Below are 24936 nucleotides of genomic sequence, written 5' to 3'. Positions count from 1 at the left end.
CAAAACATTACAATTAGTGAAATCGCAAGACGTTTAACGGTAAGTAACATAGAATTGCAAATATTTTATTTGACTGTTAGAATATTTGTATTTGTATAAGCTAAGTATTTGTTTTTTTTGTTTGCAGAGGAGAACTGTTCAATTATGGGTTCACCGATACGCAGATTCGGGACATGCAGACAGTAGTCGTCTATACGGATGCATCACCACACCATCGAGAAATCGTAGCTGCACATAGCGCTGATCCGTTCTGCAGCACCCGTTCTACGGCCACAACACATAATCTATACAAACCGTACGGGTTCACTTGCGTGCTGCTGGGTTGCGGTGTCGGAGGCCGGCGAAGGAAATTGCTCTAACCGATCAGCATCGTCGAAACAGAGTGCGTTTTGCGACTGACTATTTTAAACTTTGATTGGTGCAACAATGTGGTGATATTTAGTGATGAAAAGTTCTTTAAGTCAGACAAGGATGGACGTAAGATATTATGGCGAAAAAGTGGTGAAAATTATAGTTAGCTCAGTAATTTTTATTTTTCCATTTGTATAAAATTTTAGTTATTTTGTTAAATACTTATCATTATTTACAATTATGGGTAAGCCAATGTGTTAATGATGTTATTGTTACTGAGGTTAGAATAAGTTATCTTATTTCTAGCTAATTAACATGTTGATTCATATAACTAATGACTTGCCTATTTACTTTAGTAAAACAGCCAGTCCATCCTTTTCTGATGTTTATTATGATTTTAAACTGCTAATTGAAAATTTTCCTTATTAATATAAACAAAAACTATGTTTTAAAACGAAAAACAACAAAAACGTAACATCCTTAATGTTTATGTTACGGCAAGAATAAATTTGGTAATTTTAACACTTAATAACTTGTTTCATTTACTTTCTGTGTTGCTTTTATTCGTATATACTACAATACTATTATTAACCATCTTAAAAAAATAAATTAAATCTATAAAAAAAACAAAAAAGGAATTATTGCAAGTTCAGTGGGATTTGAACCACCATACTGATTAATGTAAGTCTTGTATCATACCAACTGAGCCATTCTATCAATTACAATGCCTTGCAAAATTTTGCTTCATATAATAAAAACAATGAATCATTGTCACTGGCACAACTACATGCTTACAATATCTGTGTGTGGGTTGCCCAGAACTAAATAATTACGTCGACGTCGCCGACACACACATACACTACCTACGTTAGTGTGCCCTGCCAACCATTTAACGTTGCCGTGTGTACAATGATTCTTGTTTATGCGTTTCTTGACAGTGAGTGCAGGCTATTTGATGAATATTTTTACATACGTACCTTTTCAGAATATATTTTCGCAAAAATTCAAGAACTTTATTAGCAATTTAATAATCTTCCAAAGTATGGTTACGAGAGGGGAATTAAATTATGCTTGTGTGTGATATATCTCTAACCCGTGAAGATTATGACAATAACCTTAAATTATTATTACATTTCTCATTAGAGAAGCCCTTGAAACCTCCTATAGTGGACTATTTACCGACTGTGTGTTTATGTTTCAGCAATCTACCAACTCACCTATACAACTCTTCCCGTCCTCACTGGGCTCCCAGCCGGCGTCACAGTCGCAGGCGTACCCGCCCTCAGTGTTGATGCACACGCCGGGCGAGCAGCGGTCCGGCTGTTCCTAACACTCGTCAATGCTACAACCTTTCCTTCATTGGAAGGAGACCCAGCATTGGGACGTGATGGCTTACAATGAAGATAATAGGGAATATGCATAATTTTTTTTTATACTTTTATTGGATAGTTTTATATCACTTTATTATAGTTAAAAAAAATTCAACGCCAAAATAAGTAATTTAAGGTATATTAAAGAAAGTTAAAAAATTACAACCATCACGACCACTTTGAAATTCCCGTCAGGATGGCGGGCTGGTGTGACGTCATAATCTTTTAATTTCACGGCTCAGAATAATGAGTCCCGTCAGTCGGCATAGATTTTTTACCTAATCACGTAATCACAGAGTACTTTTGTATTTTCAACAAACCAATGTTGTCATGGTAACAAACGAAAAAGGAAGTGTATAAAGTGTGATCAGTGGCTGTTTTGTAATGGTAGTAAAGTGTGACCAGTGGCTGTTTTATAATGGGAGCTCGTAAATAGCTACTAGTAGCTCTTTTGAAATGGGAGCGCGCAAACCAGAGGACCTTTGTACACAATATTAAGCTATTATGGCAATATGAATATAAAGTAATATTTGTATTGTATGTAAGTACTTACTGTAACTTTGGTTCTCAGTAAGAGAGGCTAGGTTTAGTGGGTCATTCTATTCTATTATCTGTGGGGGTGTAAGAACCTGCACCTGGCTCTCTTGAATGGAACCATTGTGCATATCTCAAAGGTCTAAACCCCCTTCCTAAGCTTGGACCATATCCCACCACGCTGGTCCACTGCGGATTGGTGGGTTCACATATCTAAATATGCTTAATCTAAATATTGAGGTTTCCTCACGATGTTTTCTTACACATGCTACATGATTATCCCCGAATTTAATTCTACAAAAATAATAACGTATAACATACATACTATCTTTTATTTATAATAAAAACTTTTCCGCAGCTGGCCACAGTTTACTCGTTCATACTGCGTAATAAATTTAATGTGTCCAGTTGTTCTGATTACGAGAATTCTTCCTTAACTTAATTTAGAAAAAAATATCAACTTTTGAAATATACTAACGACTGCCATTATAACCTAAAAGTATGTGTCATGTTCATGGCATAATACTTACAATACTAATTTAATTTTATTGTGTTGCAATATGGAGCATGGACGACCGAATGGCGTAGTGGTTAGTGACCCTGACTACTGAGCCGAAGGTCCCGGGTTCGATTCCCGGCTGGGGCAGATATTTGTTCTCGGGTCTTGGATGTGCCCGTAAAATGGCAATAGGCCCGCCCCCTATTACATTGGGACCAACATAACACTCTGGCGAAAAGTGGGTGCAGCAATGCACCTCTGCCTACCCCGCACGGGAGTACATTGGTACAAGGCGTGAGTGATGTGTATATGGAGCATTTATTTGAGTGGCTCGTTGACTAGCGAATGGCTGTTTAGGCCTCATTACAAAAGAACAACTAGTGGCAGCCCATACACTACCAACAAAAAATATAAAAAGTCCTAAACTTTGCAAACAAACAAGCATATCAAACAAGAAGTGGAGAGGTTATAGGAGGCTAGGATCTATTGGAAGAATTTTTATGTGATCCATCGTATCTGATCACAACGAGCATCACAAACACTCGGTGACATTAACATTTATTTGTTTACACTGGACATTTATTTATTTCCGCCGTAAACGCAAAGAAGTTATTATTCTGAGATTGATATATAAAGAATTTTGACGTCACATCCGCCCTAAGAAAATGGGTGACGTTTCTCTGAAGTTAGAATTTACCGAAGTTTTTTTGTACTTTTCAACTTCATTTACTTGCTCAAAAATAAATTATAATCAAAAATATTGATGGAGGCGTAGTTATGAAATAACAAAGTTTATTATAAATAATATTTGACCTTTATTTGAACCTCTTGCATATTCCCTATTATAATGAGATAGTCAACACTCACCTATATAACTCTTCCCGTCCTCACTGGGCTCCCAGCCGGCGTCACAGTCGCATGCGTACCCGCCCTCGGTGTTGATGCACACGCCGGGCGAGCATCGGTCCGGCTGTTCCTAACACTCGTCGATGCTACAACCTTTCCTTCATTGGAAGAAGACCCAGCATAGGGACGTGATGGCTTGCAATGAAGATGATGCTGATGATAATGAGATAATCCACTCACCTATACAACTCTTCCCATCCTCACTGGGCTCCCAGCCGGCGTCACAGTCGCAGGCGTACCCGCCCTCAGTGTTGATGCACACGCCGGGCGAACAGCGGTCCGGCTGTTCGGAGCACTCGTCGACGTCTTCACAAGCGTCCGGGGACTCTTGCGGAGCTAGCGTCTTTCTGTAGCCTGGAAAAAGGTTGGGTTGTGAAGTTTGGTTGTATATGGAAAAAATATAGTTATATGAAATCATATTCGCAATTCGTCATGTTGAACAACATAATAAGGAGGGACCCTTTTGTATCGGTAAAAATATAAAATAGATCTAGTGACTGCTCGTAATGCAGAAGATACTTTTCAGGTCCCCTTGGAGATGCAGGTTTAGGCTCGGTTGGAATGTGTCAAAATCAAGCGAAGCTCTTCGTCTATTGTGGCAAGTGGCAAGGACGAGCTCAGAAAGTTCTGTTATCATTCGTTCATAAAAGCAACACGCGCATACGGCTACCATTTCGTTGTTTTGTCAAAATACGGTTTGGTCCAAATATTACAATTGTAACTAAAATATGGGGGGCTTGTCGCTCACGTCCGTAGGTACAAACCCTAGTTACCCTACACGTGTCCCCTGGGTGGTGCTAACGAGTGACAACGCCGAATGTCGGGCGGCGGTAAATCGACCCGACCTCCTCTCCTAGCAGAGGCGGCGATCTCCCGCCGTAAAAAAGGAGAATCACCAACACGCCTGCCAAGCGCGGTGATTATGGCAAATACACCTCCTGATGGAAAAAACAAAGCCCCGGCCCCCAGTCCCCGGCAGCCCCGCTATCCCGGACTCCGGTAGCGGTCACGGTAACGGCGGGGCAGGGGGTGCGAAGAATCTCCGGCAGAGAGTCGGCTACCAGCCCAACCGACCCTTGCACCTGGCAACATATAACGCACGGACACTGAGGGAAGACGTGAAGATAGAGGAGCTGGAAGAGGAAATCAGCAAGTTAAAATGGGACATTATAGGGTTATCCGAAGTCCGACGAGAGGGAGAGGATACGGAAATTCTCCAGTCCGGAAACTTGCTGTACCACCGGGAGGGCGACCAACTGTCCCAAGGGGGTGTCGGGTTCATCGTCAACAAGTCCCTCGTCAACAACATCGTTGAAATCGGTAGTGTGTCGACACGGGTTGCGTACCTCATCCTGAGAATATCTAAACGATACTCAATGAAGGTCATACAGGTTTACGCACCCACATCTAAGCACACCGATGATGAGGTCGAACTTGCGTATGAAGACGTATCGTCTGCCCTGCGTAAGTTCACTACTCATTTCACGGTGGTGATGGGAGACTTTAACGCGAAACTCGGAAAACAAGAAGGCGGCGAGACGAAAGTGGGATCACATGGATTTGGAGTCCGGAACCATCGTGGGCAAATGCTGGCTGACTTCTTGGAGAAGGAGGGCCTCTATATGATGAACTCCTTCTACAAGAAGAAGCCACAAAGGAAGTGGACGTGGATTAGCCCCGATGGGAAGACTAAAAACGAGATCGACTTCATATTGACGGATAAGAAGCACATATTCAATGATGTCTCAGTGATCAGTAGGGTTAAGACCGGCAGCGATCACCGACTCGTAAGAGGCACTTTGAATATAAACTGCAAAATAGAACGCTCCCGTCTAATGAAGTCCACGCTCCGTCCTACTCCTGCTCAAATCCAGGATCCCGAAAGCTTTCAGTCTGAGCTTTGCGACCGCCTGATATGTTTAGAGAATTGCGTTACAGTTGACGATTTAAATAATAGGTTTGTGGAAACTGTCCGAGAGGTAGGATCGAAATATTTTTCGTCCCGAACCAACCGAGGACCTCAAAAACTCTCAGATGGGACTCTGAGTCTCATAAGAGAACGGAGAGAAATGAGGTTGCAGTCTTCAGTTGATATGGTCGAATACAGACGTCTAAACAGACAGATCGCCAAAGCAAGACGTTGCGATATGAGACGCTACAATTGCAAGCGCATTCAAGACGCAATAGAGCAAAACAAGGGCTCCAAAGTCTTTGCTAGAGATCGACCTGTTCGGCAGACTCTGTTGACCCAACTGAAGACCGACACTGGCAACACCGTTTCATCAGTGCCCGAAATTCTGGGAGAAATTGAGAGATTCTACGGACAGTTATACACCACAACACAAAACCCTATTACCAGCGGTGCTCACGACAGCCGAGCGCCACTCACCCGACACTATACCGAAGATATTCCGGACGTCAGTCTAGACGAGATTAGTATAGCTCTCAAACAGCTAAAAAACAACAAAGCTCCGGGAGATGATGGAATAACGACAGAACTTCTGAAAGCCGGCGGTAGACCGATTTTAATAGCACTTCGGAGGCTGTTTAATTCCGTCATACTCGAAGTCACAAGCCCGGAGGCATGGAGCAGAAGTGTAGTGACTTTGTTCTTCAAGAAAGGCAACAAAGCCCTATTGAAGAATTATAGACCCATTGCACTTCTGAGCCATGTGTACAAGCTGTTTTCGAGGGTTATTACGAATCGTCTCGAGCAAAGACTCGACGACTTCCAGCCACCCGAACAAGCCGGGTTCCGAAAAGGCTATAGTACCATAGATCATATACACACGCTTCGGCAGGTTATACAGAAGACCGAGGAGTATAATCTACCTTTATGTCTAGCGTTTGTGGACTATGAGAAAGCCTTTGATTCTATTGAGCTCTGGGCGATGCTTCAATCCCTTCAGCGGTGCCATATAGACTATCGCTATATCGAGGTGTTGAGATGTATGTACAATGCTGCCACAATGTCAGTTCGATTACACGAACATAGCACAAAACCGATCCAGTTGCAAAGGGGCGTGAGACAGGGAGATGTTATTTCTCCGAAACTGTTCACCTGTGCACTGGAAGATGTTTTTAAGCTTGTAGAGTGGAAAAGACTGGGCATTAACGTCAATGGCGAATATATCTCTCATCTACGATTTGCTGATGACATAGTGATTATGGCGGAAACGCTGGAGGAGTTAGGCGAAATGCTCACAGACCTCAATGATGCCCTCTAAACAAGTTGGGCTGAAAATGAACATGGACAAGACAAAGGTCATGTCGAACGAACATGTTTCATCATCGCCCGTAACTGTAGGAGGTGTCACCATCGAAGTTGTCGATCAGTATCCCTACCTAGGACAAGTGATCCGATTAGGTAAATCCAACTTCGATAAAGAGGTAGCTCGTAGAATCCAACTCGGATGGGCAGCGTTCGGGAAATTACAACACATCTTCACTGAAAACATACCTCAGTGTCTGAAAACAAAAGTTTTCAATCAGTGCGTGTTGCCAGTGATGACTTACGGAGCCGAGACGTGGTGCTTCACCAAAGGGCTTATCCACAAGCTCAGAGTTGCTCAGCGTGCTATGGAAAGGGCTATGTTAGGCGTGTCCCTGCGAGATAGAATTCGTAATGAAGAAATCCGCAGGAGAACTAAAGTTACCGACATAGCCAAAAGGATTAGCACGCTGAAGTGGCAATGGGCTGGCCACGTAGCCCGCAGAGCCGACGACCGCTGGAGTAGAAAGGTTCTGGAGTGGAGACCCCGTGTCGGCAAACGGCGTGTCGGTCGCCCCCCAACCCGTTGGTCTGATGATCTGCGGAAGGTAGCGGGAAGCCGCTGGATGCAGATGGCGGGTGACCGTTTGGGGTGGCGATCGTTAGGAGAGGCCTATGTCCAACAGTGGACTACAGAAGGCTGAGAGAGAGAACTAAAATATAGTATCACCTAAAGTATCGAGTACCAACCTTCAGGACACTTGCAGATATAGCTCCCGACGACATTCTCGCACGCATGGGCACACACGGGCTGTTCGTTATCGCACTCGTCCACGTCCCTGCAGTGCACGCCGTCGGCAGCCAGGGCGTACCCGAACGGACACCGCCGCCATTTTATTCTTTTGTCATACCTACATACTTATGACTGTAATCCCCGAAGGGGTAGTCAGAGGTGACTCGCAAGTGAGCCACCCGCCTTTCGCTGTATATTTGTACTTACGTCTGTGAGGCGTATCGCTGTTTATTTGTTAAAAATATACTAAGTACATATAACCTAAAGAATCATGTACCAACCTTCAGGACACTTGCAGATATAGCTGCCCACGACATTCTCGCACGCATGGGCACACACGGGCTGCTCATTGTCACACTCGTCCACGTCCCTGCAGTGCACGCCGTCGGCGGCCAGGGCGTACCCGAACGGACACGGCCGACATTTTATTCTTTTGTCATGCGTAAGCTCACGACTGTTATCCCCGTAGGGGTAGTAAAAAATTATTCGCAAGCGAGCCATCCGCTTTTCGCTGTTAATTTGTATTCACGTGATAAGTAGCGAACCGTATCGCTGCTAGTTTGCTTAAAATACTAGAATATTAGCTCTACATTACACAGAATATTGTGTACCAACCTTCAGGACACTTGCAGATATAGCTCCCCACGACATTCTCGCACGCATGGGCACACACGGGCTGTTCATTATCACACTCGTCCACGTCCCTGCAGTGAACGCCGTCGGCAGCCAGGGCGTACCCGAACGGGCACGTGCAGCGGAAGGAGCCCAGCGTGTTGTGGCAGCGGAACGCGCAGGCGGCGCGGCCTTCGAGGCACTCGTCTATGTCTACGCATGTCTGCGGAGGAAGAAAGTTTTGGTTATAATGATACATTACAGAACTGTGGTTGCAAAATTTTATGACGAGTTGAGGTTGCTGAAATTAAAAGCTGTATTTTGTACGCAAAAAGATTTTATATACACAATAATTTTATTAATAATTCAATAAGTGGTCAGAATGAGTCGACTGATCACACTGGTATACTTGAATTGACAAACACAGTGTAGGTTGTAGTTAGGGATTGCAATCTAGCTCAACCTTAAACTCAGCCGGGCCAGACGTACAACTTTCAATCCGGCCGAATTGAAGTTTGTTGATAACTTTCCACCATATTAATGTCCTCCTAGCAGAATTTCGACCACGGCGGCCAATCTCAATTGACATCAGCCATCTACGCAGGAGAAGATTATAGTGTCCAAGTGTGTGCGCAGTACACAGGAGCACTCTCTGTTCCATCACTCTCATAGCCCAATGGGACGGATTGTCCGACACGACTGGAGAGAGCTAGGCGCAGGACCGACTGATTCACATGCCCATCCGACAGCATATCAACCATATTATGCATGCTGGAACAATAACACTGCTGACAGTAAAACTTCACCAACCAACCCCAAACTCACCTGATCACTGCCCTGCGTGAACCCATGGTTACATCTACACTCATACCCCCCGGGGGTATTCGTGCAGGTCCCGTCCCCGCATATCCGGGGGTCTCTAGCGCACTCGTCGTCGTCCACGCAGGCGCGCGCCGCGTCCAGCACGCGCCCGGGCCCGCACTGGCAGCGGCGCGACCCGCAGTGTTCACAAGCTACTGCTCCAGAGAGGACTCAACTACCCAACCGCATGGAAGTAGAAACAAAGACGGAAGGAATCTCGCTAACTAAAACGTAAGTCAGATTCATTCAGAGCCACACACACATTCACACTCAAAGTAAGTCAGTCCGTCACGTCGCACCTACGCACCCACAGACTCTCATATCGTCGTTTTTAGCTAGCGAGATTCGTCCGTCTTTTTTTCTACTTCCATGGCTAACCCGTGATTACCTCCTTGCTCCCGTTCATATCTTATGCATGTTAATTACCATTAGAAGGAAATTTAGTATCCTAAAGAGGACTAACCTGATCACTGCCCTGCGTGAACCCATGGTTACACCTGCATTCATACCCCCCGGGGGTATTCGTGCAGGTCCCGTCCCCGCATATCCGGGGGTCTCTAGCGCACTCGTCGTCGTCCACGCAGGCGCGCGCCGCGTCCAGCACGCGCCCGGGCCCGCACTGGCAGCGGTACGAGCCGTCCGTGTTGATGCAGCGCCCGCCGCGGCACACGTCCGGCCGGACCGCACACTCGTCTAGGTCCTGGGGGGGAGTGGACAAATAATTGTACAATTTTATTATACGTCGCATAAAATTGATGAATGTGAATCAAATATGGGAGTTAATAATAAAAAATAACCTATCCCCTGAATCCGCAAATCAAACGTGCAATCTGATTCACACTGACTGTACAGCGTATACTATACGCGGACTGCAATTGAACTGTAATAAGACTGCGCGTTTGGTTTGCAGTGCTTCTTTTACACGTAATGTACTAGCTAATAAACATTCATTTATTTAAATGGCAGGCAGAGGGAATGAGTACTGATTACTCTATAAAATCAAATATGATTTATTCGATGTTTTTAAAATTATTTCGAAAAGGCTTGATCATTGAGAGTGTTTTAGTGATTCTTTCGAAAGGCTTATGTTAGTGACTATTAGTTCATAGCTAATGATGATGATTATTAGTTACCTGAGTGAGGTTGGGCCGGCCCATGCCGCCCTGGCAGATGCGCAGGAACTCGGGCGAGTCCTGCGGCGGGCAGCGCTCGCAGTAGCGGCCCCACGCAGCGCCTAAGGAAATTATATGGATTATTATATTTTTAAAATATCCAGATATAACGAGCGCAGATAAAGAAACTATGTATGATAATCCGAACCGTCATCGTCATAACTTACAAAATTGCATTTTTTCATTACATTTTTGAATTCGACAGATCAATCTCTATAATCTGGTAAAACAGTCAAATCTGTAGCTCATTTCTGGGCCGAGATATTATGTAAATGGCGGACGAACTCATGATATGTCACCCTTAATTGGTTGTCTGTCAAAACATCTTTTTACTCCCATTTGTAACAATTTTAACAGTGTTTCTTTATCTGCGCTTCTCAGTTTTAGCTGCGGTCCTCGATGCTAATGACACTAGCTCTAACATTTACTTTGGAGTAGCAGCAACCTTGCTCATCTATCATAACAAAATGTGCTCTTTTATACTAGCATCAGGTCCACACACCTTCAGAGCAGCAGCACTCGGGCTTGCCCAGCTGCAGCGGCCTGGCTCTGTGGCAGCGGCCCGCCTCCCAGGCGTCGTAGCACAGCTCCCGGCGCTCGTCCACACACACCATCGCGTCCTTGCCTTAGACATTATCTAGCATGGACACTAGGCTCCACGTTACCTTCAGAGCAGCAGCACTCGGGCTTGCCCAGCTGCAGCGGCCTGGCTCTGTGGCAGCGGCCCGCCTCCCAGGCGTCGTAGCACAGCTCCCGGCGCTCGTCCACACACACCATCGCGTCCTTGTCGAAGCGCCAGCCTTGGGGACACTCGCAGCGGAAACTACGGGATAGGAATGCTGGTTAGTTTTGTAAAGGGCATTAGTTTATAGTTGGTTTATAGTTTCAGTATTTTCTTTCAAGACTCCATGTTTTCAAAGGCAGTCAATCTGGCAGTCAGCGTCTGACGGAAAATCTAACTGGCTAATCGTTTCACCACGCCACGGTTACAAACAGCCTGCTGACTGACTAATAGCAAACCCGTCACGGGAAAACGGCTGAACCATTTTTTAAGGCATGTAGTAAGCTGACTCTATGGATTAGCTTTTTTTTATTTCCACGTGAAAAGTATAGCATATAGCATGAGCCCTGTGAGTCCTGTGACAGTTGACAAATCCATACACTTTATTTCTCACTTTCTCTTTAAAACCAACCAACATTTAGACACCAGGCATAAGCATATATATGTCAATCAAATGTCACAGAACTCTTCCTACATTTCACAAACTATAGTTAAATCATAAGCACTAACCCCCCATCGAAGTTGTGGCACTCGCCGCCGGCGCAGGCGTCGTGGCTCTCTCTACACTCGTCGCGGTCCACGCAGCGCTTGCCCGCCAGCCGCCAGCCCGGCCCGCACGAGCACTCGTAGCTGGAAGATAATAAACCGATATAATACATGGCATAAGGTATAATATTGAATGGATAAGAAGTTAGTCTAGGTCGCATGAGCTCTCGTTTCTGGAATAATACACTGCATAATGCACTGATACTTATGGCAGATAGGCTGCAATACGGAAGGACTGAAGGATCGTACCATGATGACGTACGTCATCATGGTACTATAGGAGCTTTAGTGTTTGTCAGCGCCACGGCACCATTCATAAGCAGCTTATCCGCAATCCACAAACAGCATTGCTTATCAGTCAAAGTCATAATCGACACACTAAAAAAAGAAGAAACTTCTTACCCGCCATTAGTATTAGTACAAACAGGCGACCCCTTCTCTCCACAAGGCTCCGGCAGCTCCAAACACTCATCTACATCGCGACAGTTGCGTCCGTCAGCGGCGAGGGTGTAGCCGGCGGCGCAGGCGCACTGGAACGAGCCGGGCGTGTTGCGGCAGCGCCCGTTGCGGCACACCATGCCGCCCTCGCGGCACTCGTTTATGTCTGTTGGTGAGAAGGAAGGGGTTTATGGGAAAGCACATAGAGGTAAGATGAGGATGGTTTCGACATGGATTTTACTTAGAATATGTATCATTTTATATTTTGCCACCAAGCTTTAGTGGCGCATCTAGTGGCGTACTTTGGGAGAGGCCTATGTCTAGCAGAGGACTGCTATAAAGCTGATGATGATGATGTCCAAGCCATAGCCATGTGCCGAGGCATCGCAGAAGAGTCTCTCTCCGCCTGTTTCAAAGAAGAGGGCGGAGGCATGTTGCGAGCTCAAGATTTGATCAGGCTCGAAGGACGAGAAAACTCAAGCACCACAATACGCGCTTGATTGTGGCATACCTCTGGCAAGTTACTGACTTAAAAACTATCTATAATTACTCACCAATACAATCATTATTAGCCCCGGGCTTGAACCCCTCGTCACAGTGGCAGGCGTAGCTCCCGGGCAGGTTCTCGCAGGTGCCGTTGCGGCACACGGGCCGCGGCCGCGCGCACTCGTCCACGTCGCGGCACGAGTTGTCGCGGAGCGTGTAGCCCGGCGCGCACTCGCATCTGAGTGGAAGTTATTGAGTTATAGGAAGAAAATGTCTTTACTGCTGGACCTTATAATAATATGCCCAGAACAAGTTTTATCATCAAGTTGTTTTACTTTGTGATATGTTTAAGATTCAGATTATAAGTGCAAATATGCAAAAAACATAAGTGGGTCGTTGACGACCTACTCTGGGCATATTTGGGTTAGATAGGTAACCGGTAGTGGCTGGATAGGGAAGGCCTACGTTTAGTCGTGGATAATTTCGGGCTGATGGCAATAAAACAGACACAGTGCTATAAGTTATACGGGGTTGGAATTTTATCTGTGACTTTACTGTGAGGCTTAGTTAATACACTCAATCAAAAATTAATACAGTGTTTAAAAGTTACTATGGAAAAATACCTATTAGACAATCAAACTGCAATATATACATTTATGCTGGTTTATGTTGATGAAATTACCTGTAGGATCCGACAGTGTTTCTGCAGACGCCGTGTTCGCATATCTTCTCATCCGCGCATTCGTCCACGTCTTCACACTCATCCTGAGAGGGAGTCCTGCGGTAACCTGGAAATTATAGAGACAAAACATTATACCTATGCACAATGTTTGATCTTTTGATATTGTTACACTCACGCTCAGTTTCACATTTGAGTATATCTACCTAAGAATGAACTTAAGACCTTCTCAATAGATAGTTCAGGCCATCACAGCGCTGCATTCCATACTCAATCTCTACTATCTTGACGTTCTCAACTGCGAAACTGTCTTATAGTGTAATTTTTTTTTTTTTATTAATTTATTTTTTTTCAAATACATACATACATTACACAATATAAATCCGCCAAACTATAGACACATAGTTTGTTGGCGGAGAGAGCTCTCTTAAACATAAACATTAAATATCTACATTACCTGCTATATCTACCCATGTCAGTGACTCGACTTTATGGTGATAAATTCGCGACACTACATATAATATATAGTTACTTAAGTATATAATTTAGTTAAGCTATGCAACATATTAATGACTACATTATATCTAAACAGTTCGAATTCATAATATATACCTACATCATTCAGTTCTTTCTTAAACAAATCCAACATAATAGTTTTTAATTTTTGCTTTATGACAAATTTACTTAACTTTTTGGTTTCTTTTAACAATGGTATACTGTTAAATATTTTAGGCACTAAGTATTTTCGAATTCTTTGACCATAGTAGTTCTTATGTTTTGGTTGATAAAGTTTACCTTTTTGTCGGGAAAAATATTTTTGTACAACAAGTGTTTTATAATCATTACAATAATATTGTTCAATAGCTATACAGTAATTTACTTTGCTATGTACTGGTAATATTTTACAAAGAAGAAAGAGTTTTTCATATTCATTATTACAATTATTTTTAGTTCTTTTGTCTACTAAGTATTTTAACAGTCTAATTTGTAGTTCTTTAATTTGATCGAGATAGGTTTTAAATGTTCGGCCGTATGTACTTAATCCATAGTTCAGCAATGAGTCAGCAAGAGCGTAATAAACACTATATAAGGTGCTTTTTTTTAATATTTTACTTAAGTGATAAAATTTACCCAATATTGTTCGGAGCCTGTTACAAACATCGTTAACATGTGATTTCCAGCTCATGTGGCTATCGATATAATTGTGGCGAGGTGTTCTTCATAATGCCTTTATTTTTGAGGACCATTGCGCGATTAGAGGTCATCTAGGGTGCATAATTATCAGTGCTGAAGACAGTACATACCGGCGGGGCAGCGACACTCGTAGGCCCCGGGCAGGTTGACGCACTGCGCCAGGCCGCGGCACGGCGCGTGTGTCGACAGACACTCGTCGATGTCGCGGCATAAGTGTGACGTGTTGTCGTGTTCGTAGCTGTAGGAGGGAATGAGAGTGTTAGACCAGAAACAAAGCATATAGTATACTTAATTAAAGTACATGAAAACTTATGTATTATGAACTCGAACGATGCGCATAAATTACTTTATAGGTTCAGTGATGGGACTTCTATTATTCATAATTATCTACACATTACTCTCATAATGTCCTCACCCATGATCGCAGGCGCACTGGAAGCCAGTAGAAGTATCATGACATGCTCCGGGCTTGCACGACTTCGGCATGATGGAGCACTCCGGTGTTCCACAAGGTTCAGTATTGGGACCTCTATTATTTATAATTATCACTTTACATTACTCTTATAATTTCCTCACCCATGATCGCAGGCGCACTGGAAGCCGGTAGAAGTGTCATGGCATGCTCCGGGCTTGCACAGCTGCGGTATAATTAACAATATGGTGTCCCGCAAGGTTCAGTATTGGGTCCTTTCTTATTTATAATTATTCATAAACTGTAGGTATAAAACATCATGTATTATCCCCTCACCCATGCTCGCAAGCACACTGGAAGCCAGTGCTAGTATCATGACATGCTCCGGGCTTGCACAGCTGCGGCATGATGGAACACTCGTCGATCTGCTTCGTCTCATTCGTCATCGGGTTGATGTATTCGCCGGGTTTAGCGCCGCACAGGGTTATGTGCTCTTGGGAACCTGGGAGGATGAAATTATAGGGTTAGTTCAGATATTTATGTTTGTTTGGTTGTTTTATGAGCCTCTTAACAATATCTTACGAGTGTTTTTTTTTATGAAGCTTACGGTCCCAAGCCGAAGCCTCAGTACGATCAATGCAAGTATTATATTTATCCAAGAAATCAAACTAGGTAATATTTTGACAGAAATAAATCAACTCTAGCAGCGATTATACATTAATTAAACAGTCACTCACTCTTGTCCGGGCAAGCCTCGCAGGGGGCGCCCCACGCCCGGCCCACGGAGCAGCAGCACAGGTACTTGGTCTGTGGGACGCCCACCGCGCTGCTGCAGCGGCCCGAGTCGTCGTCCCACTCCATGTAGCACTGTCTCTGGCGCACGTCCACGCATTCCTCTGTGGAAGAATGAAAGATGATAAGTATAGCTATTTCATTCGTCAAAATTCTATGAGAGCTGCTTTCTTAGCGTTGCCGTTGGCTGCGATTTACAGAGCATGACCAGAACGTTTATTTTATGGCTGACCAAGCAGATTTATGAATTTATATAATAATATAATAAAGAATGGGGCGTGAATTTTGCGAATAAATCACAAAGTATTAGATGCGCAGATACTTATAGGGAAATATTTATTAGTAGGTAATTTCATTTAAATTTATTAGTTACGCGTTTATATTCAATACATACAAAATTCATAGAAAGACGCTATTCTGTCTGGCCAATCATTTCACCACGATGACAAACCCTAAACTATAGTTAGTAGTAAGAAGATCATAAATAAACCAACTCACTTCCTGAAGGCATCGGCACATAGCCCTCCGGGCACAAGCAAACATAACTGCCGGGAAGATTCCTGCAAACCCCTGGCCCGCAAACATCCGGCCGCATACACTCGTCTATATCTTCACACTTCTGTTCATCATCAGAGAGCTGCCAGCCCTCGCCGCACGTGCACACGTAGGATCCGAAGGTATTAGCTCTAGGGTTGTCACCGTGGTGGAAGGATTAGACGGTCAGACTAGCGTCAATCGTGTAGTAAACTTTATCTACTCGCGTTTTACTAACCAAAAACCTCGTTAGAATTCCTGAACATAACTAAATCGATTTAGTGTCATTAAAACGAAAAAAATACTCACTTCCTGAAGGCATCGGCACATAGCCCTCCGGACACAAGCAAACATAACTCCCCGGAAGATTCCTGCACACGCCCGGACCACAGACATCGGGGCGCATACATTCATCAATATCTTCACACTTCTGTTCATCATCAGAGAGCTGCCAGCCCTCGCCGCACGTGCAGACGTAGGATCCGAACGTCTTGGTGCAAATGTAGCTCTAGGGTTGTCACCGTGGTGGTAAGATTAGACAGTCAGAATAGCTGATTGCGCCGGACGTAGGTATATAAAGTATGCTTATCTGCGCGCGTGATAATAACCATTAACCTCGTTTGGTTCCCTAAATATAACTAATACAATATAATACCACAACTAATACTCACTTCCAGAAGGCATGGGCACGTAGCCCTCCGGGCACAAGCAAACATAGCTCCCGGGAAGATTCCTGCACACCCCTGGGCCGCAGACATCCGGCCTCATACACTCATCTATATCTTCACACTTCTGCTCATCATCAGAGAGCTGCCAGCCCTCGCCGCACGTGCACACGTAGGAGCCGAACGTGTTAGCTCTAGGGTTGTCACCGTGGTGGAAAGATAAGCCATCCAGAAAATGCTTCAGTCACTGATTGCGCCAGACGTACATACTTCATATGTACATTATAATTTATCTGGGCTCGTTTTACTAACCAAAACATCGTTCGGATTCCAAAACATAACAAAATCGATATAAAACAAAAAAAATACTCACTTCCTGAAGGCATCGGTACATAGCCCTCCGGACAAAGACAAACATAGCTCCCAGGAAGATTCCTGCAAACTCCTGGGCCGCAGACATCGGGCCGCATACATTCATCTATATCTTCACACTTCTGCTCATCATCAGAGAGCTGCCAGCCCTCGCCGCAGGTACAGACGTAGGAGCCGAACGTGTTGGTGCAAGTCCCATGTTCACAGAGGGCCGGGTGTTGGGTGCACTCGTCGATGTCCGCCAGGGTTACCACGTAGGATGGCTGCGGGGTAAACGGGGGTTAATTAGTTAGGTAAAAGGGTTGTATTTAAGGGTTTCACTAGATGCATATTTCAAAAATAATACTTTGGGTCTAAAAATATTGATATCTTATGATCAATGGACTTCAATTTTAAAGATTGCGATCTTCAAATCTACTTATCAACGAACCCAATAGCATCTCCAAATAGTCTGGTGGTACTCATGCAGGTATTTCTAACTCGGAATCTCTTCAAATACTTACGATTATTTATCAACAGTAAAATGTTACACTGAAAAGCAACTGTCTTAACTGCATGATATCTTTATTAACGTAGACAAGTATCACTGTTCTGCGATTCGTATTAATACAGCAATTTCATAGGTGGAACGCTTATCAAACCATCAACATGGTAACAGAGGTCTAGAAGCTGTTTTTATAGCAATCTTAATTAGTGTCTTACGGGCTCCAACACGGGCTGGTAGCCGGGCCCGCCGGGGCACAGCTGCCGGAACTCCTCCGAGTTACATAATGACTGATGATGATGAAGATGAGTGTCTTACAGGCTCTAAGACGGGCACAGGTCACAGTTGAAATGACTAAATAGCAATCAGTCACATAATGACTGATGATTATTATTATTATTATTTATTTATTGGAACACAATACAGAGAGTTAACAATTTAGCAATAACACAACATTAAAAAATTAATTCTGGTACAGTTAACACTCCAAAAGATATGTGTTCACAGCATGCAAGTAATACATAAAAAGAACACAAAATTAAAATTCATTAAACATGCAACCATAAAAAAAAAATATAAATTAAAAAAAACACTTATACTTAATTATAAGTGTTCGAACAATTCAAATTATATACACATTCAAAGCTGATTGAAAAGATTCATTAATTTTTAAAATTTGACAATTAATTATAGTAATAATCTAATAACATTACATCAGGGTTATAAACAATCAATCTAGTTCTCCTATAGCGGTAGAGACAAGGCGACGGTAGGTGGGATAAGAGTTCCAAAAAATATCAAGATCACAGTCAGTTTTATGAATTTCATTATAAAGACGACATAATCGACGCACAGGTGAGTTATAGCCAACATTAATACGACAGGTTGAAACAAAGAATAATTGAAATCTACGACCAGATCTAGTTCTACAGTCTAATGCAATCTGGGACAAAACAACTGTATCAATTTTATTATTTATTATTTTATAAAGACAAAAAAGATCCAAACATTTTCTACGATTCTCAAGAGTAGCCATGTTGAAGTACACTAGTCTAGACCTATAGTCAGGCAGTTTATATTTAAACCCAAACCTAAAACTGAGCATTCGGAGGAGACGCCGTTGCACTGACTCTAGGCTCTGTACATGAATATCATAGAAGGGTGACCATATCACTGAACCATATTCAAGTATACTACGTACCAGGCTATTATATAGAGCAATAACACTTTGCGGTTTTTTAAATTTCTTGCTTATTCTTAGCACAAATCCTAGCATGCTATAAGCTCTTCTTACTGTCCCATCTATATGCTCAACAAATGAAAGTTTATCGTCCAATATAACACCAAGATCTCTAATACGGGACACCCTTTCCAGGGTGTGGTTATTTATTGTATAGTTATATATAACCTTATTGCGTTTGTTGGTGAAGGATATCACAAAGCACTTTTTAGCATTTAAGCTCATGCTATTCGCATGACACCAGTTATCAATGGTCAGCAAATCCGCTTGTAACTCAACACAATCCTGATCACATATAATGTCTTTATACACTTTAAGGTCATCGGCGTAGAGCAGAAAATTGCTTTTTAGTTCCTTTGTAAGATCGTTAATAAAAACAATAAAAAGCAGCGGACCCAGATTAGAACCCTGAGGTACCCCAGACGTAACCAATATTGGATTTGATGTGCAACCCTTTAATGCAACTAGTTGAGATCTCTTGGAGAGATATGAGATTAGCCAGCGGAGCAATGTACCTCGTACTCCCATTGCATAAACTTTTTGAATCAGTAATTTATGATTAACCTTATCAAACGCTTTTTTAAAATCCGTGTATATTGAATCAACTTGTACTTTATTATTAATTCTGGCACTTAAATATTCTGTGTACTCCAAGAGATTAGAAACCGTGGATTTACCTCTGACAAACCCATGCTGCTGTTTAACAATGTTAGAATTAATGTGACTGTAAATGTGTTCAAATATTAAACTTTCAAATATTTTCGCAAAGCAATTTAAAATACTTATAGGTCGGTAATTGGAGCATTGAGATTTATCATCGGATTTATGGATCGGAACTATATAAGCATTTTTCCAGACCTGAGGAAATATACCACTACTTAAAGATTTATTAAAGATGATAGTTAGAGGTAGAACAAGTTCCTTACTACAGGATTTGACAAAACAAGATGGAATACCATCAGGCCCAGCACCCTTGCTAGTATCCAATCCACTTAATATTTTTAAAACCTCGTCCGTCGTAAGTGTAATTTTACTAAGTAAATTAGACGATGACCCAAGATCAGCATTATCATTGTCAATACGAAGATCATAATTAAGATTGGTGTCATCATAAACAGACTTGAAGTAGTCAGAGAAGAGTTGGCAGGCCTCAGAATAAGAAGTCGCGGAGTTACCGTCAAACATCATGGGTAGAGGAATATCACTGCTGGTTCTGTTACTTTTAACGTAAGTCCAAAATAGTTTGGTAGAATCTGATAGCAACGAATCTTCCACAGAACCAATAAAATTATGGAAACATTCATCTATCATTTTTTTACTGCGAGTTCTTAATAAAGCGAAAGTGTCATAGTCCCTAGGGTTCTTAAACTTTTTGAATCTTTTATGGGCCTTACTCTTTTCTTCTATGCATTTTATAAGTGGTTCCGAGAACCATATTGGATATTGTTTTAACGATTGTTTCTTGTACGGAGTATTTTTTAAAATAATGTCCATAAGCTGTTCATAAAAAGCACCCACTGACTCATCTACATCAAGATCAGAGAGTAATTCATGCCAGTTTATCTTTTTGAGTTCACTTCTACAAGACTCAATGTCACTCTTCCTATAGTTCAGTACTTTGCTCACGTTTTCTTTATGGATTCCAACCCTAAGCTCTATATTGACGTCGAATGCCGGATGGTGTCGGTCTTGTCTACAAAAAGAGTCGCAAGAACTCAAAATAACATTGGGAGTGTTGCTTAAAAATAAATCAAGTGTGCGACCATTATGATTTTTAAGAAAATTGTATTGATTTAAGTTACCAATAGAAATAAGTTTTAAAATATCTTGGGATCTCTTATTATTTGTGATAATATTTGGCGTACAAATACTCGTCGTCTCTCCTCGTATCCAGTCCAGTGAAGGTGTGTTGAAATCGCCTAATATTATTGTTGGATAGTCGTTGTTAGACAGAATGTCATAGGTTTTAGAGTAAAAATTATTTATACGATCCACCAGAACATCAGGTGGAATGTAAACAAGACAGAGATTAAGTTGTTGACGATTGCTAAGTGTCAGATTTAGCCATACTGATTCGATATTAGATTGCCAGTCATGACGTTGCACAGCAGTATAACACTTCTTTAAAGCGATCAAAACACCACCACCAGACTGTTTATCGCTAGTGTTATAGTGTCTGTCATTCCTAAATATTAAATAGCGATCATCAAAATACTCTTCACTATTAAAACTATTATCTAAATTTGTTTCTGTAATACATATAACATCATAATTATTTCTAAGTACATTCAATTTAAATTCATTAGATTTTGAACGAAAACGATTAACATTTTGATAATATATTAACATAATTGAATAGGTGAGTTAGACAGAATATTATGAACAATTTATTTAAAGAAAATGAGATACAATTGACATATTATTAAATTACAAATTATTTAGACAATCTAAGTTCTTAATACACAAGTAAGGTGATTTTTCGTCCTTTCTCATAAAGACCCGGTTAAATTTCACCCAAACAAACTTGTACGATTTCTCTTTAGAAATTTTTCGTGCAGCAGCGTGAAGTTCTTTGACTGCAGGAGATAAGTGCTCAGTTACAAATATAGGACAGGCTTCACCAGATATTTCTAAGTCAGAAGAATTTAATTTATTTGTAGAATTGGCCTTGTTGTAGCGTTTTACAGCCGAAATAATATTATCCCGATGACGCGTAGATGGTAACGTAACCAGAATGTTCCTTGGTCTTGTAGACGATTGATCCATCTTGGCCACTCTTCGGCATGCATGTATCTCAGAGTCAGTCACTGGTACATTGATCTTCTTGCAAAGATTTTTTACATGGGTTACGATATTTTCACTCTTCCTTTCAGGTACGGCTTGTATTTCCAGATTAAGGCTACGAGAAATTTTTTCAGCTGATTCGACACGACGTTCCAAGGATGTAACGAGACTTTTGAGCTTAGAGTTCATGGATTCCAACTCTTTTACATTTTTATTTGTCGATTCAATTTCAGTTTTAATGTCTTTTTGGTCTGCAGCCAAAAAGTCAGTGGTAGCTGTGAATTCCTGCCTTAAAACTTCAAGTGCAGAGTTAACAGCGGAGTTAACCTCCCTTTTTATAGAAGTAGTGATCTCAGATACAATATCAGTTCTCATTTGGTTCAGTAGCATATTCATTTGCTCAAGGGTGATGGTCCCAGAGTTTGCTGTTTCTATTGTTGTATTTTTCTCAGTGTTCAGCAGGCTAATTGGCTCATCACATGACATATCCAAATTATCTTGAAGAAGAGAATACTGGTTTTGTGAAGTAGCCGGTCTGGCTGACGGCGGTAGCGCTCGTCTTGTAATGTTTGTACAAAACGAGCAATGCCATTGCGATTTACTTTGTGGGGTAATCGCTTTATACATTATATGGGTCATATTGAGATACTCAAAATGGAATGTATTGTTACATTTTTGGCACTTTAATAAATCAGCCACTGTCTCGTAGGGGACATATGGAGCTTGAATTAAACTCAAACTGTTCACTTTTAACAGTTTAATGCAATTTGGATACAATTTTGATGTTGATAAGCCGAATACGTTGATCGAAGTACAATGTTAATTATATGAGGTAGGAGAACAATTAATAATTTTAAAACGTTAAGCGCCTGAATACGCTGAATAGCAATGTTGCGCCCGTGCGCCAACATACTCCCCCCCGTTGAAAGGGATCTTTCAACTCTTCTTAAGGTCTTCCGTCGTGGGTAGTGGACACAGGCGAACCAGTGGACGCCGGATGCAGCCGCGCGTAGTGTTGATGTCCGCTACACGAGACACTCCATCTGCACCAGGGAACAGCCGTACTACTCTTCCGAGGCGCCAACTTAGCGGTGGAACGAAGTCTTCTTGTAGTAAGACCAGATCTCCTACATTGAGTTGGCCTTTGTTCGTTCGCCATTTTGTTCGTAGCTGAAGTTCAGCGATATATTCTTTCTGCCAGCGCAGCCAAAAATGCTGGCGTATTTGCTCTAGACGCTTGTATCTATTTAGTCCACCTTCCTTGAAATCTGTCAGATCTTTGGCAGGCAGTGCATTCAGTGCTCTTCCTATGATGAAGTGCCCTGGGGAGAGGAAAAGGAAGTCGTTAGGACAGGATGATAGGGGATATAAGGGACGGCTATTTAGAATTGCCTCCACTTGTGCGAAAAGAGTAGAAATTTCTTCGAAAGTAAGGTGAGTGTTCCCTATGACACGTTTTATGTGGAATTTAGCGGATTTCACCCCAGCTTCCCAAATGCCGCCAAAGTGAGGAGCGTAAGCAGGAGTAAAAATAAATTTGAAACCTTCGTGAGATGCAAGCTCAGAAAGAGGATTGACATTATTGTTTAGGAAAGAACCGAGTTCCTTGGCAGCGGCAACAAAATTTCGACCGTTGTCGCAAAATATTTCCGCTGGTCGGCCACGGCGCGCCACGAATCTCCGTAGGGTCATTTCGAACGCGTCTTTAGTTAAATCACTCACAGCCTCAAGATGAATGCATTTGTATCGTAGGCAAACAAAAAGGCATAAATAAGTTTTTGTTATTTTAGCTCCGCGACCTTTACGGTTTATTGTGTAAAATGGCCCGGCGAAGTCTAGTCCAACTGATAAAAATGGAAAATCAGCAGTAATTCTTTGCGATGGTAGGTTTCCCATTTTGGGACATAATGTTTTGCCTTGCACTCGTCGACATCGTACACAATTATAGACAGTGCGTCGCGCAATATGTCTACCATTAGTAGACCAAACTGTTTCTCGAACAGTAGCCAGTAACAGTTGAGGTCCGGCATGCATGCTGCGCAAGTGCTCATGTTCAAATATTAATTTAGTCAAAATATGAGACGAGTCAAGAAGTATCGGGTGCTTCTTTTGGTAAGCGTAGTCAGAGGCACTTAAACGCCCTCCAACTCTAATTAAATTATTTTCGTCGAGAAACGGGTCTAAAGATAAAATCCTAGATTTGGGACTAAGTGGTTGTCCTTTCGATAAAATTGAATGTTCATGACTAAAACTTTGAGTTTGCGCTATATAAAATAGCGAATTCATTGAATTATTAAGTTCATCTGTAGAAAGAATGTCTGTAAATATTTTCATGCGATTTTTTAACATGTAAATAAATCTTTTAACGTATGCCATGATACGCTGCAATTTTGTTAATTTAGAATATTTTTTGAAATCTATTATGTCTTGTTTTGATTCACAAACTGTCACAGTTATAGTTTTAAGTACAGGCATTTCGTCATCACAATCTTTTGAGTGTAGTACTGGCCATTTTGTTTCATCCTGTTTTAAATAACTAGGACCATGCCACCACAGCTCCGAATCATGCAACTTACTGGCACTAGCACCTCGTGAAATTAAGTCGGCCGGATTGCTAGCGGTAGGTACGTAACGCCATGATGAAGGCTGTGTTGTTTCAAGTATTTCACCTACACGATTTGCAACAAATACCTTTAGCTTGTTAGGATTGCCTCTCAGCCATGCTAGAACTACACTTGAATCGCACCAGTGCACAATACGATCGAATTTATACCGTAATGAATTGATTACCGAGTCACATAATCGTGCAGCTAATAGTGCAGCACAAAGCTCCAATCGAGGAATTGTTGTAGGTTTTAGACGAGTAACTTTGGATTTAGCGCATAGTAATCTTACAGTGACCTCACCATTCATATTTGTAGATTTTATGTAAATACACGCACCGAAAGCTGATAGCGAGGCATCACTGAAAGAATGCATTTCAATTCTAGTTGGTGAATCACACAAATTGTGACGGATTATTTTGAGACCTGCAATTATATGTAAATTATTGACAAAGTCCTGCCATGATTCTTCTATGTCTTTAGGGACTGGCTGATCCCAAGGAACCTTTTGCTGCCATAGTTTTTGCAATAAAATTTTGGGCACTATTATGCATGGGCTTAAAAGTCCCAGAGGATCAAAAATTTTGAATGAACTTGACATGATGAAGCGTTTTGTG

The 24936-nt window shown here is 42.2% G+C and overlaps 2 protein-coding genes across 2 annotated transcripts in view; both read right to left on the bottom strand.

The window, feature by feature from the left end:
• The window catches only part of LOC105389042 (fibrillin-1), a 92231-nt gene that overhangs the window by 11885 nt on the left and 55410 nt on the right, over positions 1-24936 (bottom strand). Inside the window, exons 38-50 of the mRNA XM_048628636.1 lie at positions 17210-17471; positions 15583-15741; positions 15182-15347; positions 14544-14671; positions 13243-13348; positions 12629-12798; positions 12039-12240; positions 11601-11720; positions 10975-11132; positions 10271-10371; positions 9601-9837; positions 8280-8499; positions 3841-4014 (exon numbers count right to left, since the gene is read on the bottom strand). Coding sequence (XP_048484593.1) covers positions 3841-4014; positions 8280-8499; positions 9601-9837; positions 10271-10371; positions 10975-11132; positions 11601-11720; positions 12039-12240; positions 12629-12798; positions 13243-13348; positions 14544-14671; positions 15182-15347; positions 15583-15741; positions 17210-17471 — 2203 coding nt within the window. The remainder of the gene's footprint in view (positions 1-3840; positions 4015-8279; positions 8500-9600; positions 9838-10270; positions 10372-10974; positions 11133-11600; positions 11721-12038; positions 12241-12628; positions 12799-13242; positions 13349-14543; positions 14672-15181; positions 15348-15582; positions 15742-17209; positions 17472-24936) is intronic.
• Positions 22459-24041, bottom strand: LOC125490182. The gene has a single exon (XM_048628635.1). The coding sequence runs from the start codon at positions 24000-24002 to the stop codon at positions 22653-22655; it is 1350 nt and encodes a 449-aa protein (XP_048484592.1). The 5' UTR covers positions 24003-24041; the 3' UTR covers positions 22459-22652.

This window comes from Plutella xylostella, chromosome 21 (assembly GCF_932276165.1).
Source record: "Plutella xylostella chromosome 21, ilPluXylo3.1, whole genome shotgun sequence".
NCBI classification, from domain to species: Eukaryota; Metazoa; Arthropoda; class Insecta; order Lepidoptera; family Plutellidae; genus Plutella; species Plutella xylostella.
The sequence above is the reverse complement of the archived record's forward strand: the minus strand, read 5'-3'. Positions and strand labels throughout refer to the sequence as shown.

Bases quoted from the DNA above. Each gene is read 5' to 3' on its own strand.
- LOC125490182 (XM_048628635.1), bottom strand. From the start codon at position 24,002: ATGAATTCGCTATTTTATATAGCGCAAACTCAAAGTTTTAGTCATGAA.